This window comes from Mytilinidion resinicola (genome assembly GCF_010093595.1).
Source record: "Mytilinidion resinicola strain CBS 304.34 unplaced genomic scaffold BDZ99scaffold_17, whole genome shotgun sequence".
NCBI classification, from domain to species: Eukaryota; Fungi; Ascomycota; class Dothideomycetes; order Mytilinidiales; family Mytilinidiaceae; genus Mytilinidion; species Mytilinidion resinicola.
This window is the reverse complement of record NW_022985453.1, coordinates 786788-810487: the sequence shown is the minus strand read 5'-3', so window position 1 is coordinate 810487 and position 23700 is coordinate 786788. Positions and strand designations below refer to the sequence as shown.

The 23700-nt window shown below is 46.0% G+C and overlaps 8 protein-coding genes across 8 annotated transcripts; 5 read left to right on the top strand and 3 right to left on the bottom strand.

The window, feature by feature from the left end:
• Positions 1 to 430: 430 nt before the first annotated feature.
• BDZ99DRAFT_449775 (short chain dehydrogenase reductase) lies at positions 431 to 2021 on the top strand (the record flags this gene model as incomplete). The annotated part of the gene is made up of 8 exons (XM_033718136.1): positions 431 to 527; positions 586 to 634; positions 695 to 760; positions 835 to 986; positions 1045 to 1324; positions 1387 to 1514; positions 1561 to 1694; positions 1751 to 2021. 8 exons carry the CDS (start codon positions 431 to 433, stop codon positions 1754 to 1756), a joined length of 912 nt encoding a protein of 303 aa, XP_033572993.1. The 3' UTR covers positions 1757 to 2021.
• Positions 1893 to 4048, bottom strand: BDZ99DRAFT_449773 (duf1446 domain-containing protein; the record flags this gene model as incomplete). The annotated part of the gene is made up of 4 exons (XM_033718135.1): positions 1893 to 2616; positions 2674 to 3288; positions 3340 to 3908; positions 3963 to 4048. The coding sequence occupies 4 exons, from the start codon at positions 4046 to 4048 to the stop codon at positions 2045 to 2047; spliced, it is 1842 nt and encodes a 613-aa protein (XP_033572992.1). The 3' UTR covers positions 1893 to 2044.
• Positions 4049 to 4492: 444 nt separating this feature from the next.
• BDZ99DRAFT_423454 (aldehyde dehydrogenase) lies at positions 4493 to 6720 on the bottom strand. Its single transcript, XM_033717026.1, has 9 exons — positions 6202 to 6720; positions 6066 to 6147; positions 5768 to 6005; positions 5621 to 5708; positions 5510 to 5567; positions 4941 to 5451; positions 4826 to 4891; positions 4731 to 4771; positions 4493 to 4684 (listed from the first exon to the last, which is right to left on the bottom strand). The coding sequence occupies exons 1-9, from the start codon at positions 6566 to 6568 to the stop codon at positions 4672 to 4674; spliced, it is 1464 nt and encodes a 487-aa protein (XP_033572991.1). The 5' UTR covers positions 6569 to 6720; the 3' UTR covers positions 4493 to 4671.
• A 202-nt stretch (positions 6721 to 6922) lies between these two features.
• BDZ99DRAFT_510935 (GroES-like protein) lies at positions 6923 to 8874 on the top strand. The gene is made up of 5 exons (XM_033724506.1): positions 6923 to 7401; positions 7461 to 7512; positions 7571 to 7665; positions 7718 to 8380; positions 8440 to 8874. The coding sequence occupies exons 1-5, from the start codon at positions 7277 to 7279 to the stop codon at positions 8615 to 8617; spliced, it is 1113 nt and encodes a 370-aa protein (XP_033572990.1). The 5' UTR covers positions 6923 to 7276; the 3' UTR covers positions 8618 to 8874.
• Positions 8875 to 9191: 317 nt separating this feature from the next.
• Positions 9192 to 11778, top strand: BDZ99DRAFT_102532 (uncharacterized protein). Its single transcript, XM_033712325.1, has 2 exons — positions 9192 to 10522; positions 10577 to 11778. Exons 1-2 carry the CDS (start codon positions 9267 to 9269, stop codon positions 11721 to 11723), a joined length of 2403 nt encoding a protein of 800 aa, XP_033572989.1. The 5' UTR covers positions 9192 to 9266; the 3' UTR covers positions 11724 to 11778.
• BDZ99DRAFT_574251 (acetoacetyl-synthase) lies at positions 11591 to 14508 on the bottom strand. The gene is made up of 8 exons (XM_033728359.1): positions 13381 to 14508; positions 13295 to 13330; positions 13163 to 13243; positions 12988 to 13112; positions 12875 to 12939; positions 12675 to 12824; positions 12318 to 12621; positions 11591 to 12269 (listed from the first exon to the last, which is right to left on the bottom strand). Exons 1-8 carry the CDS (start codon positions 14251 to 14253, stop codon positions 11834 to 11836), a joined length of 2070 nt encoding a protein of 689 aa, XP_033572988.1. The 5' UTR covers positions 14254 to 14508; the 3' UTR covers positions 11591 to 11833.
• Positions 14509 to 15504: 996 nt separating this feature from the next.
• On the top strand, positions 15505 to 16925 carry BDZ99DRAFT_466314 (cytochrome P450). The gene is made up of 4 exons (XM_033720745.1): positions 15505 to 15564; positions 15617 to 15719; positions 15774 to 15999; positions 16205 to 16925. Exons 1-4 carry the CDS (start codon positions 15545 to 15547, stop codon positions 16843 to 16845), a joined length of 990 nt encoding a protein of 329 aa, XP_033572987.1. The 5' UTR covers positions 15505 to 15544; the 3' UTR covers positions 16846 to 16925.
• Positions 16926 to 19611: 2686 nt separating this feature from the next.
• Positions 19612 to 20515, top strand: BDZ99DRAFT_102491 (uncharacterized protein). The gene has a single exon (XM_033712324.1). It carries the CDS (start codon positions 19901 to 19903, stop codon positions 20258 to 20260), a length of 360 nt encoding a protein of 119 aa, XP_033572986.1. The 5' UTR covers positions 19612 to 19900; the 3' UTR covers positions 20261 to 20515.
• Positions 20516 to 23700: the final 3185 nt, after the last annotated feature.

Here is a 23700-nt window from a genome sequence, read left to right as displayed (position 1 = left end):
AGAGACCTGCAAAGAGATGAATGGACACTTGATTATTCCAAGAAACACTTCAGTCTTGATCGAAGTTATATGCTTGCCACGCGTGTAGCAGGGTGGTACGAGTCTCGATCTCCGTGGGGACCCCATGGGGATGGTGGCGCCCAATGACTCGTATGGAGAACGAGAACAAAACTTAAGTTAGAAAGCAGGAGAGAATAGTAAGCCACTTCAATAGCTCATTCGGTGAACGCCGGCCTCACTGGCGCCCGCCGACTCAGTCCCCGCACCTCCGCCCCGGGACCTTTTGAACCAGCTTGTCGGCTAAGGTAGGCGTTCGGCGGAGACTGAGAGTTGAAATAACTACTCAATGCTTCAGTAGTAATAATTGTACGGTAAATGCGAGAAAGCAATTCGTGAAAACCCCTTGCAAAACTAGCCTCAATTTGCCATTATGCCCATGACCGAGTACCAGGATACGGGACCCCTCAAGATTGGTCCTGACCTAGACCTAAGCAACCTTCCAGGAAAGTCCGTGATTGTGACTGGAGGTGAGGTTTTACGTCAGCTGCAAAATACCATTCCCGATTGTAATAACCGGGATATTAGGGGCCAGCGGACTCGGGAGAGCCTACGTGGAAGCATTTGCGAAGGCAGGGTATGTTTCTCTGGAGCTTGATCTGCTCCGCTTCCAATGATTGACTGTGGCTTTTTAAAGCTCATTCGTGACTATCGCCGACTTCAATGAAACTGCTGGCAAAGAAGTGGTCCAGAACCTTGCCGGGTAAGTCCGAAAACGCGGCCTAGAATCCCATCGCTCAAATAGCAGCCTGAAGCTAATGATATACTCTATTTTAGTAAAGCTCAATTTGTGAAGTGTGATGTCCGCAACTGGGACGATCAGGTTCGCGTCTTTGAGGCGGCAGTTGAAGCTTCACCTCACAAGAGTTGCGATATCGTCATTGCGAATGCAGGCATTGTTGGGAAAGATGACCTCTACACACTTCAAGGTAATGCAATGATTTTTCTCATGTTGCCTTAGTCACTTAGTAATGATGTGATCTTTAGATCCCCACGGTCCGCCGGTCAAACCAGATCTTCGCATCGTTGAAATCAATTTGATCGGAACGATCTACACTGCGAAGCTGGCTATGCATTATATGCGTAGACAGCCATTAGAGAGCTCTCGTGACCGTTGCTTGATCATCAAAGCAAGCATCGCCGCGTACATTGATAATGCTGGCTCTCCACAATACAACATATCAAAGTTTGGGGCAAGGGCTCTGATGAGAAACTTGCGTCGGACAATTTGGGAGGAGAATATTAGAGTAAATCTTGTTGCACCGTGGTAGGTCTTTTCATACTTGGTCTCAAACGTCAGTAGAGCGGGACGTGAACTGACCACTTCAGGTATGTGCGCACACCAATACTCGGCCAAAAGGTCCAGGATTACCTTGACGGCCAAGGCGTTGGCTTTGCCTTGACTGAAGATGCCGCAAAGGCCATGCTCAAAATCGCTTCAGATACTTCAGTGAATGGTCAGTGTGCCTACCTCTTCTCGATATCAATAGCTAAATTCTGTAGGACGTGCATTGGGTATCGTTCCGCGAGTGACAGCACCGGAAGGATATATGGATCTCGACAAAGACGACTATAAAGAGGGAGACATCGTCAAGACCTGGCAAGAAATTGCGCTTGCGACCACGCGATTCCTGGTGGTACGTAGTTGAACGAAAACAGCACGTTGTCTTTGAAGCTAACCGAGCAATCGCAGGAGTAATATCTTATCTGGAAGTCTGGTGGAGGTACCGATGAAAAGAGACACGTATTACTCGACTTTTTCGTAAAATCGCATTCAGTTGAACATGACAGAATGAGATTCAAGCGCATTCCTACGCGATGAAACCTTGCTTGCTAGTCCAAAGATTTTGGCGTTGAAAACTCGTATCAATACGTATTTGTTGTCTAGTAGAATACAGCGCAGCTTCGTTGGCTAGGTGGGAAGCAGTTTGCAAGGGTTGATAGCTCCTTCTATCGCTGAAAATACCAAAAGTCATCTTCATTCGCCTCACTCAACCCATGAAATTGGATTGTCAAGGAACTTCACTGGTATATCCACAGTCTTGCTGCGAATGTACTCGGCAACACCTTTGCCCAACATGTCAATCCTTGTGCTACTGGCGCCTCCGCCTCCAAGGAAATCTAAAAGACGATAGTGTACTGCCATGATCTGTGGAAATTCGCATCGCTCAACGGAGACAGACTCTTTCCAATCCTCCCCTAGTAATTCCTTAATACGAGGAACAGTCAAGAAGCTTTGCAACCAGCTGTACTCTTCGGCGTTGCGAGCAAACAACCCGACATTACAGTTATCTCCTTTATCACCAGACCGGCCATGAGCAACGGCTCCTAACGGAGCTGGTTTAGTGGGACCAAATTCTTCCAAAGGTATGGGTCTGGCGGTCTCCTTGCTAGGTCTTTTACCTAGCGCCGGCTGCGTGATTCCGTGGTGTTCAATATTGATAGTTTTGTCCGGGAACACTACCCGGTGAGGGAGCTTGGTATAAGAGACAAGGCCAGGGAACAGCTGCATGAACATTTTGGGGACCATGGTACGGAAATCGAGCGACATGTGGTATCCTACACAACACATCTTAGTCAACAGCGTATCAAGGAGAAGGCGTATTCCGGGCTTACCGGCATAAAATTGCATCCGTAAAGCATAAAGATGCTGTCGGAAGACTTTTTCGTCAATGTCTTCCCTTTTCTTGCCTTTGACGAGCACCCTGATGGATACCGTGCCTGATGCCTGATTGCGAGGGTTCACTGCCGCAGTGCCGTATCTCTCGATGCTCAGTTCCGAAAAGTTGGCGTCCCGAAAAGCATATTCCAGCTGCTGACGCATGAATCTCTCTTTCAAGTCGATATCCAGTCCATTAATGTAGAATGTTGCCTCCGCCTGGTAGCCTCCGATTGCAACCGTGATAACCTTGGTGGTTGGCGGTGGAGGTGATCCAGTGGCACCAGAAACGCGGACACGGTCTTTCTCGCCTGTATCTTCAATCTGCACATGTTCGATATCTGCTGTGACATCGGAGTTGATGTATTTGGTGCCTTGGATCTCATAAAGAAATTGAGCGCGCACATTGAGCTCTTCAACGTACCCATTAGCGCCCGGATGTTTGGTGATGACGGTCGTTCCATCGTGCGCGATTTCTGCAATTGGGAAGCCGAGATCAACGAGGCCGTCGATATGAGTCCGCAGGCCTGAGAAGTTCGCGCCAGTGACATATGGTCCACATTCAACAAGGTCTGTGTGCAAGTGTTAATGATTGATCAAATGAAAGCTTTGGTTCAACTCACGGCCGGCGATGAGCGCTCCTGCCAATGCATCCCAAGCATCATAGCTCCAGTTATGCCACCATGCTGCCAGAGCAATGACTGGGCTAGCATCCGTAACCCGGCCACAGACAACTATATCGGCACCATTGCGTAAAGCTTCCACGATGCCCCAGGCCCCAAAGTAGGCCACGCCACAGTATGGCTTCTCGTCCCACGAGTCTAACTTCTGCTCTTGATGATCCAGGTGGACGATGCCTCCTATCTCCTGCTGCTTCTTTGGGTTTGTCACGTACTCAGTGATATCGTCTCCTTCAATATACGCAACTTTGAGATGGCCGTGACCATGACTCTCGCAAATCTCTCGAACTTTCTTCGCACATTCTGGGGTATTGAGAGCGCCCGCATTGCTCACAAGCTTTATTTTCTTCTCCGCAATGATGTCGATACAGTCGTCGAGTTGTTCTAGAAAGCCAACCTCATACCCTTTGGTTGGATCATCGTGCTTCCTGATGGCATTCCACGCAATGTTCAACTCGGAGAGCCAGTCGCCGGTAATTGCGTCCAAGTAACCCTCGGTTACCATGCGATGCCTAGATCCATATCAGTCATGAACTCCGGGAACTTGCTCTTTCGTAGATACTCACATTGCATACGGACAGTCTTCCATTGCCCCAGCGACATTTCCAATAATGATTGGCCGCTTGGGCTCCGAGATTGTGGCTGCAGGCATGGCGTAGTTTGATGAGTGAGAGCGAAGAGAGCAATCAGACGAAAGTATACAGTAAGTTTGAATGTAAGTACATCAAGGATATAAACCCGGCGTGCTACACACTATGCTAAGGGTTGAGATAGCCGAGGAGACCTCCGTGGTAGTACGTTACTTTCATGCACATGTTGCATACCAATGAGCTCCGCATATCTGGGTACCGTTTTGCAGCAGATTTCGGACGGACCTTCGCCGCAGTCGGTGATGGAGGGGCACCCTGACGCGAAGTCATGCGCGTGAGCGGCAAAGGCCGAGAGGATGCGTTGGACGTCTAGTCTTTCTTGCAGAAGCGGGACAATATTCGGCTAAGCTAACCGTGTGGATTGGGCTAGTATACGAGTCAGGAAATAGTGCACTGATGAACTATTCCTGTAAGGATGGGTGACTACTGTGGTAAGGCAAGTGTCACGTGATACGATTTAGCAGGTGATAATAGCTAACTACGTCAAACAAACAGAAGTTCGGATGTCGTCTGCAAAGTCTTTGGCTTCCCAAATCCCTGTGATGGTCATTCCACGATTGATTCTAAGTATCTTGTACATGCATATATGGCAAGAGCCTCCGCTTTCCTCCCCCTTCGGCCTCTCCTATGCGTTCATGCTGTGTACCGTTAGCAATACGAACCCTTCTGGCTGAACAAACTTACTTTATTAAAACGGTTTTTGGTTCCGTAAAAGCTCTCAAAGCCTGTGCGAGGACCCGGTTAGCATTTACATATCAACAGGAATCAGGTCATCTTACGTATTCACCAAATTCTCTGCCTATTCCCGACGACTTCTTCCCCCCAAAGGGGACTTGGAGGTTCATCTGAGCAACATTAGCAAGCACTCTTCACAGTCGACCGGAGTAGACTCACGACGCTTATACAGTTGATTCCTACTACCCCCGACTCCACTTTCGCCGAAACACGCAGCGCACGAGTGATATCCCTGGTAAAGACACCTCCCATTAGACCAAACTCTGTGTCGTTTGCAAGCGCCAGGACTTCTTCCTCTGTCCTGAACGTCATGACCACAGACACTGGTCCAAAGACTTCTTCGAGTAAGATCTGGGCGTCTGGTTTTGGGTTCACAAAAACCGTCGGCTCCATGAAGCAACCGCTGTCGCCTTGTTGATTGCCACCCGCAAGCAACTCGGCCTCGGTTTTGCCGCGTTCTACCATGGCTTTCACCCTTTCGAAAGAGGCTGCATCAGCAAGAGGTCCAAGAGTGGTCTGAGGATCCTGTGGATTTCCTAGTTGCTTTGCCGCTGCCTGCATCCTCTCCTTGTAGGCCTGGATGAATTCGCTAGCTATACTTTCTTGCACATAGACTCGTGAAGCTGCGACGCAGACTTGACCTGATCGCGCCAAAATACCGTTGATAGTCCTACGGTTTGAGCGGACAGTCAGTGATGTTACCATTGAAAGTTTCGTGTGAGACTAACCAAGTTAGAGCGTTTTCGATATTTGCGTCTTCAAAAATAATGGCCGGACTCTTTCCCCCTATTCGTAATCCAATAAGCTGGATATAATTCACGTTTGCGATTGATGCTTACCGAGCTCGAGGGTCACCCGTTTCAGGTTGCTTTGAGCAGCCATAATCTGGATCTTCTTTCCTGTAGCCACGCTGCCTGTGAAACTTATCTATACACGATCAAGTCAGTGATATGGACGTCTAAATCCTTCAAGATGATGCTTCTGACCTTTCTGACTCTCATATGCTTTGACAGCAGTGCCCCAGTTGTACCGCCCCCGCTGAGAACCTGAACGACGCCTTTGGGAAAGCCTGCTTGCTCGAACAAAGGAGCAATGGCGAGGGAGCCTAATGGCGACTTTTCTGAGGGCTTGACTATGAGGACATTTCCAGTTGCCAGACATGGTGCCGCCTTGACGAATAAAGATGCAACCGGCGAGTTGTAAGGATTGATTGCGACGCATACACTGACGAAGAACCATGATTAGCAATATAATGCAGCAACGCATACCATAGGATGGGCATACCCAAGAGGCTCATGTCTCACGAGTTTCACAAAGCCATCGTCGGCCGGGAAGTAGTCGCCCCTCTGCTTGTCGGTCCAGCCAGCTAAAATTATGTTTCAGTGATGTGCAAATATGCAGGCAGGAATGTGAGCCAAACCGTAGTATAAAAGGCAGTTTTTGATATAGTTTTTCTCACGCGTCGGTATGATGGAGATGGGGTTTCCAGTCGTCAAGGAGTCCAGTGTCAATATTGGTTCAAGATAGTCTTCCAACAAGCTAGCCAGCTTCACCAAACATTCCGCTCTCTTTGCCCCCGAAAATCCACCCCATGGACCATTGAACGCGGCTTCGGCAGCAGTTACAGCTTTGTCCACGTCTTCCTCGCCGGCGATGGGCACGTGACTTGTTACGATGGTGTCGTCCTTGGGATTGCGGAGCTCAAGCTTCTCCCCCGAGCGGGACTCGACGTACTCTCCATCGATAAACAACTTGGTATACTCGGTAGCTGATTGAACAGTATACATTATGAGACGAGGTGTTAACTATGCGACAGAACGCGTCGACGACAGACTATCAGAACAGTTCCAAAGTGTCTCAGCCACCAGCAATGACGACTGCAGAAACTACACTGCAACCTCGGTGTAAAGTGCGCCGCGCCAGCCTCGAGAACCCCACCATTGTGATGCGTCAAGATGTGGAGATATCCAGACGGCAGGATGGCCGAGGTGCAGGGGGCTCATTGAGGGGAAGACACACTAGGCGTTCGCCGACGACCCACAGCAAAGCCCCTGGACGGTCTTCGCCATGCTCCACTCTTCTCCATCCTACCCCGCGAGACGCGTCCGGCTTTCTTGCCGGGCGGACAGATTTCGTGGGAACCGCGTGGAGACCGCCAGCCATGTTTCCAGCCGCTCCCATCACGAAAGCCATCATGTGCCAATCCGATCCACTTGTCTGACACCAACAGTGGAACAACCACGGCTCAGGCCCGCTAGTTCCTCACATGCTTCATCACGGGATGACGCCTGCATGGCAGAGACGGAAGGGCATGTAGGGGTACCCGGCTGCGCGGATTTCGACTCCCTCGTTAACAAACATCAAAACGCGCGACCGCGTCCGCGGCTATCTCAGAACCGAAACTGTTGCTCCGCGGCTATCAGATTGTGATTTCTAGAGCCTCAATCGCCTTTCAGCATACACTGATCGCTGTTTGACGCTCCAGCTTGATCAATATGTCTATGAAGGCAGTGGTGTTCCATGGCGCTTTCGACGTGAAGGTCGAAGAACGGCCCAAACCCACCATCAAGGATGATACGGATGCCCTGGTGAAAGTGGAGCTCGCAGGACTCTGCGGCAGGTATGTCTGTTTTCCAGTCTTCTGCCGCGAGGACCAATTCTGACTATTCTCGACGATAGCGAATTGCATATGTACAGAGGTCATCAAAAGACCAAGACTGGACATATCATGGTATGTGAAGCTGCATCGAGGCACAGCACAGCACCAGCTTATCCAGATATGCGCACAGGGCCATGAGTTTGTTGGCGTAGTTGATTCTGTGGGCCCGAAGGTGACCAAATACAAGCCTGGGGACAGAGTTGTGTCTGTATTTGCGACAGTATGGTGAGCTTCCACAATCCACTACCCAGTAGCGAATGCTAAAAAAACGCCACAGCCAAACCTGCTGGTTTTGTCAACGTGGACTCGGAAATCGTTGCGCCAACTCTCTCGCGTTTGGTACCCAGCAACTTGATGGTGGCCAGGCCGAATACGTTCGTGTCCCGTTTGCAGAAGGCACATTACAGCATGTTCCACCCAATCTAGATGAACGTCTCCTGGTCATGATGTGCGACATATTCCCAACAGGATACTACGGCGCAATGAGAGCGATCGAATTCATCGGTAAACCTCTGCTACCCCAGGCAATCCAGAACGGATCAACCCTTGAGAAGCGAGCTGCAACCTTTGAGCCCCAGGCGCTGAAAGACACCGTATTTGTGGTTCTAGGGTGCGGACCCGTAGGCATATGCGCAGTTATTACCGCAATAACTAAAGGCGTCGGCACCGTATACGTAGTAGATGCCGTGGACGAGCGACTAGCAGAAGCGGAAGCTGTGGGTGGAATACCGCTGAAGCTCGGCCGCGACGATATCCCAGACATTGTTATGAAAGCTACAGATGGGCGTGGTGCCGACGCGGTAGTCGAAGTAGTAGGCAACAAACCGGCACTAAAGTCTGCTATCGATCTAGTCCGAGTGTGCGGCATCATCTCATCGATAGGATTCCACCAGAGCGAGCTTCCCTTCACAGCGTTCGAAGCGTACCAGAAGAATGTGACGTAAGTTCTCAAAGGCATGTGCTTTTGCGTCTGGGCCAATGGCTGACCTTCATACACAGGCTGAATTTCGGGCGGGCACCGATCAGTACGCTATTCCCAGAGGCGCTGGAGTGTCTAAGGAAAAACAAGGACAAGGTCGCAGCTTTCATTTCGCACGAGATACCGTTGGCGCAAGCACCTCATGGGTATGACATTTTTGAGAAATACCAAGCCCGCAAAGTTGTTTTTAAAGTATGAACACAGCAGCCCTGCAATCTAAGCCATCAAGGTATTAAGAGTAGAGCACCTATTTCCTCCAGGTATATCACACTGCACAGCCACCCAGTTGCTCGACTATCGTCTCTAGATGTGCTGTGCAATTTAGATCTACAAGAGCTACAGGGAGATCATTTACTACCGTGAACTTAGCCATTGAGCTACTTTCGAGGCTTTGTAATTACAATAGCAATCTATAGATGTTCTGTCATGATAGAAAATGAGAAGAATCTGCAATCATCCGTGATATTACTTCAATTGTCATTCTCATGCATTTGCATTGAGATAAAGGAGAATTTGAGGCCTCGCAGTCAGGAACAAAAAGCAGTTCCCTGACATAGAATAGCCTGAATTCTTGCCAAGTGGAAGATGATTCTGATGAGAATGGTCGAGATTTGCCCTCGCGTCTGTGGCGCGGAGGAAGGGGCGCTATTGGGGAAGCGGGGAGGGTCTTGAATTGCGGGGATCTGCCCAGGTGACAATCTGCCGACTACATAGGCTAACCTTAGTCCAACGTCGACGTGAGAGACCCCCAGACCTCCACTACACACTTGCCCTCATGTTCTATCACTACTTTGCAAACGACCTAGACACGTCAACCAACGATTGAAAGTCCATTGGACGTCGAAGCATGCAGGCCTGCGATCGTTGCCACTCTCGAAAGACGCGCTGTGACCGCCGGCTACCAAGTTGCACAGCTTGCGAAAAGGCTGGAGCTCAATGTCTACACCGGGACAAGCTGAGGCAACGGCACATGCCCCGTGGTTATGTTGATGGAATTGAAAGCAGGCTGCAAACCACAGCAGAAGAGAACGCCAGACTGAGGCAGGAACTGGCTACGCTGCGCAGTTCCATTGGCCCTGGAAACAGTGGAAGCTCGCAAGCCACCATCAACTCCCCTAGGGCGCAGAGTTGGGACCAAAGCTCCTACAGTGTTAATCCTGTCATGAACGATAGCCAAGACGAGGCGGGAAGATTTGATGCTGGACTCAGTGGAAGTCCGCAAGGCGCCGTTAACTCTGTCAATGGAAACGGATGGAATCAAGGTTCTTATGATGCCAACCCCGTCATGAACGAGGGCCGGACCGACGCGCGAAGATCCACCGATAGTCCTGTCGTTGAGCAACCAACCAGCACAGACAATACCCCAGGATCGACCGAAGATGCGGTCAGCACTGAAGTGGGCTATCTGTCACTCAAAGCCACAGGTGAGACGCGTTATGTCGGCTCTAGTAGCGGCATCGGCCTAGCCAGCATCATCAGTCATATGGTTGACGAAGGCGCGGGGCTCACACTGCTGCCCACGGACATGAGAGATGCGAATCCCCCCGGTCCTCTCAACACTGCCGGCCCTTGCGTGGATAGCTCACTGCCTCCACGACAATCGGCGATGCCTTTCATAGAGGCATATTTCCAACACACGCACATCACTTTCCCGCTGCTACATCGCACAAGCTTTCTCCGTACCGTCGACCAGATATATAGCGATCCAGACTATTATGCAACACATATATACGATGCATACGTATTCGACATGGTTCTGTCAATCGGAAGCTCTAACTTCAATCGATTCGGAGACGCATCAGCTAGCTCGGCAACCCATTACTCTCGGGCACAAACAAAATTGCCTACTGTATTGGGAATGCCTAGCTTGAGGCCACTTCGGGCAATCATCCTCCTCTCACAACACGGCATATTTAGCAATCTCAAAGACACCAGCGCTAGCATATGGCATCTAATAGGAATTGGCGTGAGAATATGCTATGAGATGGGGCTCCATCTCGAACCGCGTCCTTCTGGTAACTTCGGAGAAGCGCAACCTAAGCTCGTGACGTTCGAAGAAGAGATGAATCGACGGTGCTTTTGGTGCCTATACAACCTTGATCGGTAAGTTGCTGAAGTATCCATCGAGACGCTGCTTTACTAATACTTCGTCCACAGGGTCGTAAGCTTCACGCTCGGTCGTCCAGCCGCTATCAAAGACGAGGACATCGATGTCTCGTTACCTTCGTATCTCGATGATTCTGAATTCGGCCCTGGCAAACCGCTCCCTCAAGGACAGGCCACTGGTTTGAGATCATCTCCATTCTTGCACCTCATCCGCATCCGTCGTCTATCTGGAGAGATTCTGGTGGCATTTTATGCTGCGAGACAAAACCCTTATCTAACTTACGACGAAAAACGAAAACTTCGACACGAACTACACGAGCAAGTCGTCAAATGGAAGGACGACACCGTGCACCTCAACTTGGTTGCTAAACCCGAACATAACGGCTCTTTCAAATCCTGCTTCTTGTCTCAGGAGTGGTACACAGCTGTTTACAATAACGCCATGCTTCTCCTCTACCGACCCTCACCATCCTTTCCCCATCCCACGAACTCGGCAAATCAAGGCAATGAAGAAGGGGATCTCTTGCACCTATTCACCGCCGCCAAAAGTACTATCAATGCATATGCGGAGCTGCATAGTAAGAGGCGCCTTAATTATTCTTGGATAACGTTGCACGGGGTCTTCCTCGCTGGTCTTGCGTATGTATACTGCGTCGGTCGCGCCCTGAAGGATCCTACGCCACTTTTGCCAGTCCCAGCATATCTAGAAATCATCGACGATACCCGCGCCTGCTCGAACGTCCTAGTAGCCATCTGCGAGCGATGGAACGTTGTCCGCCGGTCCTGCGAACTCTTCAACCGGCTCAGCAACGCCGTCATCCGCGACGCGGTCAACGACGCAGCAAAACAGCACCACCATAGGACATTCAACCAAACCTATACTCTAGACCAAAACTCTAGACAGGTCCAGAATCAAACGAGTCCGACTCAAGCTAGCGCGCAACAACACAGCACGGCACCAACCAATTTCAACGATTTTGGCATGGCGATGGATCAAATACCAATAGGCGATCATTTCTTTGTCGCCGATGAGTTCAGACAGTACTCAGAAACGTTTGACGGGATGTTTTCGGACGACCAGACTTTTCCGAGCGAGCTTGTGACGGGCTTTTCTCAGGATTGGCCGTTCGATGACACGTTTGTTCAACAACCAACGTACGGAATACCGATGCAACATGAGAGCAACCTGCAGAATTGACGTCGTTGAAAGCGGAAATCTTTATGTCTTTGATCTAATTAACTGTATCTATACAGAGGCTGTATTTTACATTACGACTAGCGGCTTCGCCATCTGAATGAAGAATGACCTCATAGCTTGCTTGTTCGCGAGACAAGCTTCTCCCCTTCGACGGGGAGCTTCACGTACTCCTGATACTCATCCAAGCTACGTGGATTCGCCACTGTCCCGCTTACAGCTACCGTTCGTCCGCTAACGATATTCTTGACGTTGATTTCGCACTTCTTCCCGTTTACCGTATGCGGAATATCAGCGACTTCAAAAACGAACTTCGGGACATGGCGCGTTGAGTACTTCTGCCGTATAGCCTGCTTTATTCTCGTCACCAATTCCTCGCCGAACGCTTGGCCGGGCTTCATTTTCACAAATAGAAGAACGCGTTCGTCGGCATCGATCTTTCTTCTCTGACCAACGCAGATGCTGTCTTCGATCTCACTAAACATTTCGGTGACCGCGTAGATCTCTGCTGAGCCAAAACGAACACCCGAAGGATTGAGTACGCCGTCCCTAGTTTGTCAGTATGGCAGTTGAAAGCGCGCTACAGCGTGCACTCACGATCTTCCCAGCATGATGAGCCCCTGCGTATCTTCCTCCACTAGGATGAAATCGCCTTGGCACCAGACCTTGTCGCCGAATCGCTCAAAGTACGACTTGCGGTACCTTTCGACGCCTCCGGCTCCGAAGAATTCAAGAGGCTGGCTCGGGAATGGCCTGGTGCAGATGAGTTCGCCAGGGAGCCCAGCTGACTTGATGGGCACGCCGCTGTCTTCAGATGCGTCGAAGACTTCCACAGCCATACCTAGCGCTTTGGCTTGAATCTCACCTGGGTATACAGGAAGTAAGGGGGTTCCCCCAACGACTAGGCTAGTAAGCGATATCATCTTTATTTGAGCATTTGAAAGATGGACTTACAGCTTCCAGCAATATCTGTTCCCCCACTCATTGAAACCAAATGAGCGCTGGGCGGGAACGCCGTCTCGTAGAACCAGTGGTACATATCAGCAGAAAGAACCGCACCCGTCGAAGTCACTGTCCTCAAGTGCTCTAGATTATGGGACTTCCCTTCAACGAGTTAGTAGGGAAGCTGAATGAGATGTCTAGCGGATGATTACTAGGCACGATGCCGCGAGCTCTGATCTCGGCCAAATATCTGGGCGAGGTGCCGAATACAGACACTCTAAACTTTGTTAGCTAGCGCTACAACTGCCGTTACGGAGGCCATTACCCAATATCTTCTGCAAGCTTCAGAAGGACTCCGGGTGTTGGATGGAATGGCGATCCGTCGTACAACATCAACGATTTGGCGGAACAGAGATTGACGAAGTTCAACACCCACATTACCCATGCAGTCTGCTGCATCGTCAGAATTGTGCTTCGTCGATCGTCTTTCCGGAGCTTACGGTTGTGTATTGGAACGCTATGTCCGTATCGCGCATATCGTGCTGCAAAACGGAATCGGTCTTCACTTTGAGCAAGACTCCCTGCGCAAGCTGTCAGTCGAGCACGGCGCGGGCATGGAATGGGCTAATTACCCCTGCAGAATGAACGATGCACTTGGGAGCACCCGTCTGCAAAAGAGTTAGCTTCAACCCCCATTCATATAAACCGGGGGACGCACCGTTCCGGAAGAAAAGAGTATGAAAGCTGGATGGCTGAAAGGCAGATAGTCAAAATCAAGTTCACGGCCAACCCCACCATCAATAAAGTCCTTCATCGTCTCACCACGATAAACACTGCCAGTATCGATGCCTAAATCGCAATACGGCACAATCACCACACCACTCAAATTCCCACCCGCCAGCCGGTGCGACCAATCCCCGATCCTCTCCCCTAGGCGTACCAACTTGCCCCCATAAATATACCCATCGTCTGCAAACACCAGCTTCGGTTTCACCTGCCCGAAGCGCTCCACAATGGCCTCTGCACCCAGCTCGCAAGACGCGGACGACCACAACGCGCCGATCGATAGCGCAGCGAGGCAAATCACAAACGCGTCCACCGAGTTCGAAATGACGGCCGCAACGACGTCGGACGCTCGCACACCACGACTGATCATTGCGTCGCGCATTGCGCGCACCCGCCCACGCAGCGCGCCCCAGCTGACTCTTTCCACGCCTTCCACGCCCTCCCGGACGAAATGTATGGCGGTGTCGTCATCGTTGCCGTTGCGGAGCAGGTACTCGGCTATATTCAGCTTCGCCTGGGGGAAGAACTTGGGCGGCGGGAAGAGCGTGGAGTGGGTGTTTTCAAGCGCGGGCCCGGGATCCTTGCTGTGCCCTTTGGGCGCGATGTCGAAGAAGGTGTAGGCATCTATCCAGAAATCCTGGAAGGTGGAGGGGTTGATGGACCAGCTGTGGAGGTCGCTGTAGGATGTGAGATCGAGCCCGCGCTGGCTGTTTGTTCTTTGTATGAATTTCGCGGCCGGCGTGTTGGATATTGTGGCTGGGTTTGGCTGCCAGAGGGGCGTCTTCTGTGGTTGAGGTGTGGGCATTGTGAGCAGCTGGAGATCTAGGAGAGAATCTACAATATGCGGCGGTGGGAAAATGGAAATGGCGCGTGTACTTGCAATCAAGCACGGCTGGTTTCCTCCGTGACTTACTCTACGGTTATTTTCAGGTCCGTGTCAAACGAACCTTGGAAGGCACGTATGAGTACGCCGAGTCACGGGTATTGAGATCGATGCTATCGATGCTGGCGTTGCCGAGCACCCGGGTTCGTACCGGAGGTTTCGGTGCAGGTTTCGGAGTAGACCGAGATGGTTAGCCTGTGTACGATTCAGAGGCTTTTCCGAAACCTTCCCTGTCCACCAGCGGCGTGCTCAAAGCTTCCCTCGGCGACCGCCGACAACGCCACAATCCTCCCAAAGCTTCTCTCGCCTGCCGGTATGTTGTTGATGACCAAGGACCTTCGATGCAGGCGAATCGGCGGCAGCCCCGTCTTATCCTCTTTCCCCGCACCCCAGATATCCAGCTCCCCACACTACACCATGGCCGCTCAGCGAATCAGCTGTACGGAGGCCCTCCACCTCCAACGAGCAGGCTGTATATTCCCGTGAAGAGCGAGTGGACTTGAAGTATTTCAATGCAGCTTATGGACTGAACCTCCCTTTCAACATTTCCGTGCTCTCTTCAGACCTGATCATTCTGCTGATGCTAACTCACACTGGTTCGACATGGCTGTTATACTTACGCCGGCAGAGCTTCTGAAAGCCTATTCTTTGCCTCTCCTTCTGCTTCTCCTAGTTACTCATTTCATTGTCAATCGCTATGGAACGGGGCTGCGAAAGGTCCCCGGCCCCTTCCTGGCGTCGTTGACTGATTTTTGGCGGTTACACCACTCCTACGCGAGCAAAGGTCACAAAGACTACCTTCTACATCGAAAATATAACTCTCCCATTCTGCGCACAGGCCCGAATACCGTTGCAGTTGCGGACTCCGAGGCAATTCGCGTGATTTATGGCTGGAAGCCTGTCTTTCGCAAGGTTGGCGCGCTCTTGACGCAACTTGACTTCTGCCAACTTACTAACCTTCCATTTCTAGTCTCAAATTTATACTACACAAGCACAACTCAGTCCACAAGGACAGCTTGTCCACAATCTTGCCTCCACTATGGACGAACAAGAGCACACCCGGATCACCAAACCGGTCGCAAACTCGTACAACATGAGCACTATGGTCGAATTTGAACCGCTCGTTGACTCCACCTCGCAGGAATTCGTGCATCAGATGACCGAGAGGTTTGTGAGACCAGGACGAGAGTGCAATCTTGGGCAATGGCTCCAGATGTACGCGTTTGATGTCATGTAGGTTTCCTGATCGCACGCCGCCTTCACTCGAGTTCTGACCATGAGGCAGCGGCGAGATTACATTCAGCAAGCGGTTTGGATTCCTAGAGACCGGCCAGGACATTAACGATATGATGCACCACACTGCTAACTTCATGACGTACACCGGAACCGTGAGTCTAACTCAAGTTCCAAGTCCGACTGACTCTAAACTCTAATATGAGCAGATCGGCCAAGTCCCCAACCTCGACTGGTACTTCCGCATCAAAAACCCAATACTCCACGTCTTACGGCCAACAAGCAACATCCTCAGCTTTACCCTGAAGCAAATCCAAGAGCACGAAAAGTCCCCCGAGAAAAACAGCCGCGACCTCCTCTCCCGCTTCATCGAAGCGCGCCAGAAATACCCCGACATCGTCGACGACGACCTCCTGCACGACTACACCAACACCAGTACGTAAGCCCCCGACACAGATGAAAAGTTTCTCAGCAATTTGTCTGTTTGAAAAACTACTCAGGGAGTGTTTCGAGACAACCACAGCGGTGTCTTGGAATCCCCTGAAGGAGTATCTCACGCAACAGTACCTGTTACAAGAAATCAACAATGGTTTCCTCACTCTGGTTCTAAATGATTTGCTAACCTTATTGCCACCTTTAGACGTCGCCGGGGGCTCCGACACCACCGCGATCATGCTGCGGACGCTCGTCTTCAACATCACAACCCGGAAGCAGGTCCTCGACAAAGTCGTCGCCGAGATCAGCACGGTCATGAAGGCGCGGCCGAAGGATACTGACCCCGACACCCCGATCACCTGGGCCGAGGGGCTGAGCATGACGTACTACCAGGCCTGCCTCAAAGAAGCCATGCGCTACCACCCGCCGACCGCCCAGATCCTGCCGCGGGTGGTGCCGCAGGGCGGCGTCGAGCTCTGCGGCGTGTATCTGCCCGCGGGCACGAACGTGGGCTGCAATGCGTGGACCGTGCACCGCGACAAGCAGCTGTACGGCGAGGACGCCGACGAGTTCCGCCCGGAGCGGTGGCTCGAGGTGTCGAGCGAGCAGGCGAAGAAGATGGAGGCGCTGCTGTTCACGTTTGGGGCGGGGAAGCGGGCGTGCGTTGGGAAGAATATCGCGTTGCTGGAGATGACCAAGTTTGTGCCCGAGTTTTTCAGGCGGTTTGAGGTCAGGGTGGTGGATGCGGGGCGGTATAGGATTACGTCGTCGTGGCTGGCGGTGCAGAGTGGGTTGGATGTTTATTTGACGCTGCGAGATCCTGCGGCGTTGGTTGCGGAAGTGTAAGACCTGGGAACTGTAGGGACAAGGCGCTGTTGATGTTATGAATGGCTAGCTATCTATGTTAGTAATTTCTTATAAGCTCTACTAACTATTCTTTAAGAATAATAAGTAGTTTCTATCTTAATATCTTGATTGGAACTTAATCACTATCAGTGGTGCGTTTCTTGACGACGTTAGCGTTGCTCAACCCACCGGATAATGACGTGATGGCATTCGTGGCACTGCTAGGCAAGTGCTGGGCGTGGAAGGAGAAGAGCCACAGTGCGTATTTAGCGAGTATGCAAGATCCGCGGTTGCTGGCGTTGTTGGAATTTGTATCTGTAGTGTGGAATAGAAAGGGTAATAGCGAGTTAATACGAGCGGGGAAGTCGAGTGGACAGTAGCCTTATTGCCGTTAGAATTAGGGGTTAGGTTTAGCCCTAATAAGCAGGCCACCTTAACTCTAGTTAGAATAATATACGTGCTTTTTCATTGGGCGCTACTAATCGCACACCCCCCTATACTAACTACACACCCCTTTTTACTATTCGCACACCCCCCGCCCCACTCTTAGCGCTTCACCACCTTCTAATTGGCTCGGAGCCAGCGCCGGAGCTTCCGATTCGCTCGCTAAGCTTACTCGCTAATTCCAAATGCTCTCTCCAAATGCGGCGTGTATACAAGCAATTACATCCTCATCCTCATCCTCCACCTCCACCTCCACAATACACTCGCCATGGCCCTCCAGCCGCCACCGCAACGGTTCTACAACACCGTAGAGGAAGCCGAGTATGCGCTCACAGAGCATGCAAAGGCGCACGGCTACGGGCTTGTAAGGTATCGCTCCAAGAGTGATAAGAGAGGAGAGGAAACAAGAAAAATATGGTTCAAATGCTGCTTCAACGGCAATCCAGAGTCTACTGCACGCGTGCGCCGTACAGCTACTAACAAAGTAGACTGTATGATGCACGGTACGCTCACTCGGCAGCCTCCTAACTATGCCTATGACGGTGCACGTCCATGGCTATGGGAGACGAAGGAGGCAGCTCACAACGACCATCATCCTATGCTCAAACCTACGGCAGCCGCATGCAATAGGAAGCGCTCAGCCTCAACAAATCGCCTTATTCGAACGGATGCATCCAGCGGAACGAAGCCTAATAAGACGTATACAAAGCTATTGAAGAAGGGGGTTATTATCAACGTGCAGGACATCAGGAACGAGCGAACCCGGTACCGTGAGGAGCTTCTTAGTGGCCTCACGCCTATACAAGCCCTCCTCAATACACTAGAAACATCTACATTCCCTGCACCTAACGGCCGAGAGAGGAAGTACGTATACAGCTATACAAAGGACCTCTCGAACCGGATTAATCACCTTTTCTTTACTTATCCGGATTCTATTGTAATTCTATAGTTAAACTACAATATTATACTAATAGACTGCACGTATAAGATAAATAGATTCGGTATACTATTCCTCTATATAACCGGTGTAATATATATAAGTAACAACTTTAAAATTAGCTACTGCTTTATTCCTAGAGAGAAGAAAGTAAACTATAACTAGGTAGTACAGCAGCTTTTTAAGCTCTTTTAACGCTATTCTATTACGCTACGCGTTTTCTTAATAGATAAGGAATAAGCTCTAAAAAATATACTACGTAAATAATAGCCTACTATCCTGCGCCTTTTATATATATAGTATATTAAAAAGAATATTAATACTAAGCTAGCTAAGGTATATAAGAATAAACTAATATTTCCTATAGGCTATACTAATGCGCTAATAGAGAATAATATAGAAGAATAGAAGAAAGTAAAGGAAAAAAAGCAGTAAAAGAAAAAGAATAAATTCCTTATTTATTAGACCGCTATATAGAAGCTAAAGCTCTTTAACTAATTTAATAAAGCCTAGAAAAAGCTTTTTAATAACTATAATAAAAGGCCTAGCCTTATAAAGTATATAGAAAAAAAGTAGTAGCTATATAAGTAGTTCTAGGCAACTTACTATACTTAAATAGCTTAATATTTTAGAACTATATAAGTGTCTGCTTATATTCTATTTCTTAATTAATTTTTAAGCTTTTTTTTTACCCTTTTTAGTACTGCTTTTTCTATATATTAATAAGCCCTATATAAAGTTTAGGCTTTAAATTTATATATTTTAGTATTAAAATTTAGGTTAAGTAAATATAAATTTAGGTATATAATACTAACTAAGTTTTTTATAGTATTATATTACGGAATAAAAGCGTGTATAGCCTGCTTAAAGGCTTTTTTTAGGTATTAACTAGCTATTTATTTAATATTTTCCTTAATATATAAAACTTTATCCTTAATATAAAGTTTAAAAATAAAAACTAGCTAGCTAAATATTATACTTACACTTCGTATTATATTAAAAAGGTTAAATTCCGTAATTTATATTAAAAGGTTATACTGCAGGTATTTACTTTTTTTAAAAAGTAATAGTAAAATTAAATAAATATAACCTAAATAACTATACTTATACTTTTATATTAATATATAGTATACTATACGCTTATAAGCTTTATAAACCTTTATACTAAGCGCTTACTACTACTTTTCTAAATTTAGTACTTTATATATAACCGGATAAAATAGATTACTACTAGTAGTTTACTTAGCTAGGTATATAGTAGCCGGCTATTTCTTTTAGCCCGTTTAAAGATATACTTAATCCTGCTATTATTAAGTATTAGTAAGGCCGGTAAAAAACACGATGCAATTAACCCTACAGCATCTTGGAAATACAACCTAAGAAGGGCCCCTAGGGGCTATCTAAGGCCCTGCGAACAATTGTACGCAGCCTTAAAGCCCTACAAGTAGTGCCGGCGGCGTCGCGGTAGGTACACCGCGAATTGCGACCCCTAACGCGCAGCCGCCCCAGCAACACCATTAACAACAACAACAACAACAACAACAACAACAACGCCAAAACCAACACCAAAACCCGAAGCCCATCAAGAACGTCCACCAGGACGTCCAAGACCTCGTCAACGAAGCACACGGCATACAAGACCTCCTGCGGAATAAGCCAATCCAATCCCTCGAGATGAATGCGATCGTCCAAACCCTCTACGACTTTGCAGGACGCGTCCTGTTCGGCCTCTCGGATACCGCGATCGACCTACGGCAGACACCATGGAAAAAGCTGATAAAGATGATGGAGGACACGAAAAAGGAGGTACACGCGTTGTCAACGCACGGGAAGACGTATGCCGCAGCAGCAGCAGGCACAACACTATTAGCCATGCTAAGCGGCATGGCTGCGCAATACGGGAAGGCAGCAGGAAATAGGCAGTATGCAGGGCAACCTATAAATGTCCATGAAATCACCATCTATATCGAGGATAACAACGAGCGAACCACAACCGCAGCAGATATAAATATAACTATCACCCAGAAGCTTTAAGCAGCCGGACCACCGGACATAACAAAGATTAGCGGTATAAGGAAGCTACAGAGTAGAAACGTTAAGGCATATATCGCGGATAAGGCTATAAAGGAAGCACTGCTTAAGAAAAGGAAATAGGTGCAGGTGCTAGGCAAAACGGCATATATATAACTGCCTGTAGTGCTAATAGAGGTATATAAAGTACCTAAAAACTTAAACCTAGAAAGCTAAATACTTAAAAATAATATTATTAGGGCTAACACGATAATTAACCTAGGCCTAGTTATTAAGAAAATAATGTAGAAGAATAAAAAGGGTATAAAAGCTGCGCGAGAGAACCTAGGCTAATATACTAGCTTAATTATTGCCAGCGTATATATAGAAGCAATAGCAGATAAAGCTATTATAAAGGAATTTATAATAAGTAGATAATTACTAATAGCCTTAAAATATAAAGTAGGCTTTATAGCTATATAGTACTTTAGATACCAGGGCTATAAGTATATTATAAAATACTATAAAAAGAATATCCGATATATAGTATATATAGGGGAATATAATATAAAATAATATATAGTAATAGATACTAAAAAGTGCGCTAACTATAAGAAAAACCACTTAGTATATAGTACTAAATATAGTATAAAAAAAGGGGCCTAGCTATAGGCTATATTAAAAAAGTAGGCAATACTATACTAATATAATACTAATAAAGGGCTAAGCTTATACACGCTCTAGGCCCTGCTAGAGGTATATATAACTTTAACCTAGTTTAGGAAAAAAAAAAGCTGCTAATAATAACGTATATAAAGGCAGTATAGAACTAAAGCTAGCGCTAATAGTACTAAAGAAAGTAGAATAACTAAAAATATTTAAGTATTTTAATAAAAACCTAAGCTAGCCGAAGATTAATAGAATAATATAGACTACTTATTTAACACAGCAATTTTCCTATCTAACGCCTTTTTAAATACTATATACTTCTTACTTTATATTACTATTTTTATAGCCTCTAACCTAATTAACTTAATTAATAATATATAGAAATATAAATAGACTTTTATAACTTAAAACTATTACCTAAGTACTATTTTTATAGAAAAATAATATAAGCTAGTAACTACGCGCCGAAATAGGTATAGTAAATACTATAAATACTATAGATATAGTTTAATATTAAAATAACCTAGTATACTTACTATTATATAGTATAATATTAATAAAAGCCGCAAGACCTAAAAAAAGTTCCTAGAAAAAGCGGAAAAAGCCTAGCCTTAACTACTAGTACTAGTAATATAAAAGCTATAAAAGAATATATAGTAATAAAAGTATATAATACTCTATATAAAGTTCTATTACTTTTTATATAGAGGAAGCCTATATATAAAAACGTATATATATATTAATAAAAACCTTAATATTAACTAGTAGTTAGTAGAGCACTACTTACTAAACCTTATTACCCTTTTTTTCTATACTAGTAGAAAGGATATCTAAATTTATAATATCTATAACCCGAAACTAAACGAAATTATAGCTATACTACTTTTACTGCTAAATAATAATAACGCGGAGCACGTTTTTATAGGTAATATAAACCTATATTACCTATTATAGGAAGGAATATAAGTAATAAATATAGAAAAGTAAGCGAAAAAGCTTATCCGTATTATAATAGAAGCAGGAATAGACCTAGCTACGGAGAAAAGTATAGAAATATAGGTAAAAGAAATATTATAGTTTATAATTAACCTTATATTTATAATAAAATAGCTAATAGAATAAACTATTTCCTATATAGTATAAAAGGAATAGAACTATAATTTAGATTACCGCCTTATATATATAAAGTTTAATATTACTCTACTAAGCACAGTAAAATAGCTATAATATTAGCTATAGAAAAATACTAACTAGAAAAAAGCGCGGGAGCACCTCTAAACCTAGCTAGATAAGCTAGATAACTAAAATAACTTTTAAAACACGAAGGAGAACCTTAATAAATTCGTATACCTTCTCTATAAATATATATAGGCTATAATTACTGCTATAGTACCTATTATAAGGCTATTAAAACAGGTATTACCGGTATAGTTAGAAAAATACTTAGAAAAAGTATATAAAACTAGGAGAGCGTATAAAATATAGCGCTTATTATAATTTATAGAGAACTAGATATTATACTATATCTAGTATAACTATAAAAAAAAAACTATATAAAAGGAGAGTACTAAAATATAGCGCTATATAGTAGAAAAAGTAATAAAAAACCTAAAAAGTATATAAAAGCTGGCTAATTAGAGCTATATAGCTAGTAAGGAATTAAAACCTCCGCCTTAATTTCCTTTTTTTTTAAGACCTAAAAACCCTACTCTATATATAGATAATAAAATAAAAGCACGTATACTAGTAAAGCAGTTTTTTCCGCCTCCGGCTAATATAGACTTATTTAACTTAAAAGAGTTCTAATACCCGGAACTATATAATACTATACTAGATATTATAATTAAGGATATTTTTTTAGCGCTAATAGAAACTGCCCTAGATAAAGCCCCGGGTATTATAGGAATTACTAATAGGTTTCTTAAGAAGTATAAAATATAGCTAGCGCCTATACTAGCTCGGTTTTTTATAAAATACCTATATAAAGGATACTATTTTTAGCTGTTTAAAAATTCTATTATAGTAGTGCTATATAAGCCCTAGAAAGCGTTCTATATAATAGTAAAAGCCTATAGGCTAATTACCCTACTAGAAATAATAGGTAAGCTATTTAAACGGATTATAGCTATACGGCTATTAAAAATTACGGAAGAAAAGAATATGCTTTTACCTAGTTAAATAGGGGTATAACTAAAACGTTTAATATAAATAGTACTTAAGCTTTTTACTAAATAAATTTATACTATATAGAAAGGAAATCTATAGCTTATAGTATTACTTTTTAGCCTAGATATATTAGGGGCGTTTAACTATATATTATATAAATATATAATATATAACCTATAGATTTAATAAGTGCCGGAGTAAATAGTTAGGTTTATAAGGTTTTTCCTATAGAACTGTACTATAAGGCTTACTATTAGAAACTTTATAGCAGAACCTATTATAGTTACTATAGGAATACTATAGAGCTTCTCCCTATTACTAATACTTTTCCTTTTCTTTACTAGTATACTTCTACTAATACTATAGTATAGTAATATAATAGCCTATAGGTTTATTAATAATATAAATATCTTTATATATAGTAAAAGTATAGAAAAAAACTATAGGGCTATTAAACAGGCATATAACTAGTATATAAAGTAGGCAAGAAAGTATAGAGCAGTTTTTACGCTAGATAAATACTACCTAATATACTTTATAAAAGCCTGTAAGTTTATTAATATAAAAGCTATAGTTAATATATAGGGCTTTACTAAAGGCCCTATAATAAACCTAAAAATACTAGAGGT

Excerpts from the sequence above, each read along its gene's own strand:
- BDZ99DRAFT_423454 (XM_033717026.1), bottom strand. The coding sequence starts at position 6,568 with ATGTATACTGTTCAATCAGCTACCGAGTATACCAAGTTGTTTATCGAT. Across the intron at positions 5,709-5,767 it reads AGCATATGAGAGTCAGAAAG|ATAAGTTTCACAGGCAGCGT; the intron begins GTCAGAAGCATC and ends GATCGTGTATAG. Across the intron at positions 4,772-4,825 it reads GCAGAGAATTTGGTGAATAC|GCTTTGAGAGCTTTTACGGA; the intron begins GTAAGATGACCT and ends GTCCTCGCACAG.
- BDZ99DRAFT_510935 (XM_033724506.1), top strand. The coding sequence starts at position 7,277 with ATGTCTATGAAGGCAGTGGTGTTCCATGGCGCTTTCGACGTGAAGGTC. Across the intron at positions 7,402-7,460 it reads CTCGCAGGACTCTGCGGCAG|CGAATTGCATATGTACAGAG; the intron begins GTATGTCTGTTT and ends TCTCGACGATAG. Across the intron at positions 8,381-8,439 it reads GCGTACCAGAAGAATGTGAC|GCTGAATTTCGGGCGGGCAC; the intron begins GTAAGTTCTCAA and ends CTTCATACACAG.
- BDZ99DRAFT_102532 (XM_033712325.1), top strand. The coding sequence starts at position 9,267 with ATGCAGGCCTGCGATCGTTGCCACTCTCGAAAGACGCGCTGTGACCGC. Across the intron at positions 10,523-10,576 it reads TGCCTATACAACCTTGATCG|GGTCGTAAGCTTCACGCTCG; the intron begins GTAAGTTGCTGA and ends CTTCGTCCACAG.
- BDZ99DRAFT_574251 (XM_033728359.1), bottom strand. The coding sequence starts at position 14,253 with ATGCCCACACCTCAACCACAGAAGACGCCCCTCTGGCAGCCAAACCCA. Across the intron at positions 13,331-13,380 it reads TACTCTTTTCTTCCGGAACG|ACGGGTGCTCCCAAGTGCAT; the intron begins GTGCGTCCCCCG and ends ACTCTTTTGCAG. Across the intron at positions 13,244-13,294 it reads GCATCGTTCATTCTGCAGGG|GGAGTCTTGCTCAAAGTGAA; the intron begins GTAATTAGCCCA and ends CAGCTTGCGCAG.
- BDZ99DRAFT_466314 (XM_033720745.1), top strand. The coding sequence starts at position 15,545 with ATGTACGCGTTTGATGTCAT. Across the intron at positions 15,565-15,616 it reads ATGTACGCGTTTGATGTCAT|CGGCGAGATTACATTCAGCA; the intron begins GTAGGTTTCCTG and ends ACCATGAGGCAG. Across the intron at positions 16,000-16,204 it reads GCACGACTACACCAACACCA|ACGTCGCCGGGGGCTCCGAC; the intron begins GTACGTAAGCCC and ends TGCCACCTTTAG.
- BDZ99DRAFT_102491 (XM_033712324.1), top strand. The coding sequence starts at position 19,901 with ATGAATGCGATCGTCCAAACCCTCTACGACTTTGCAGGACGCGTCCTG.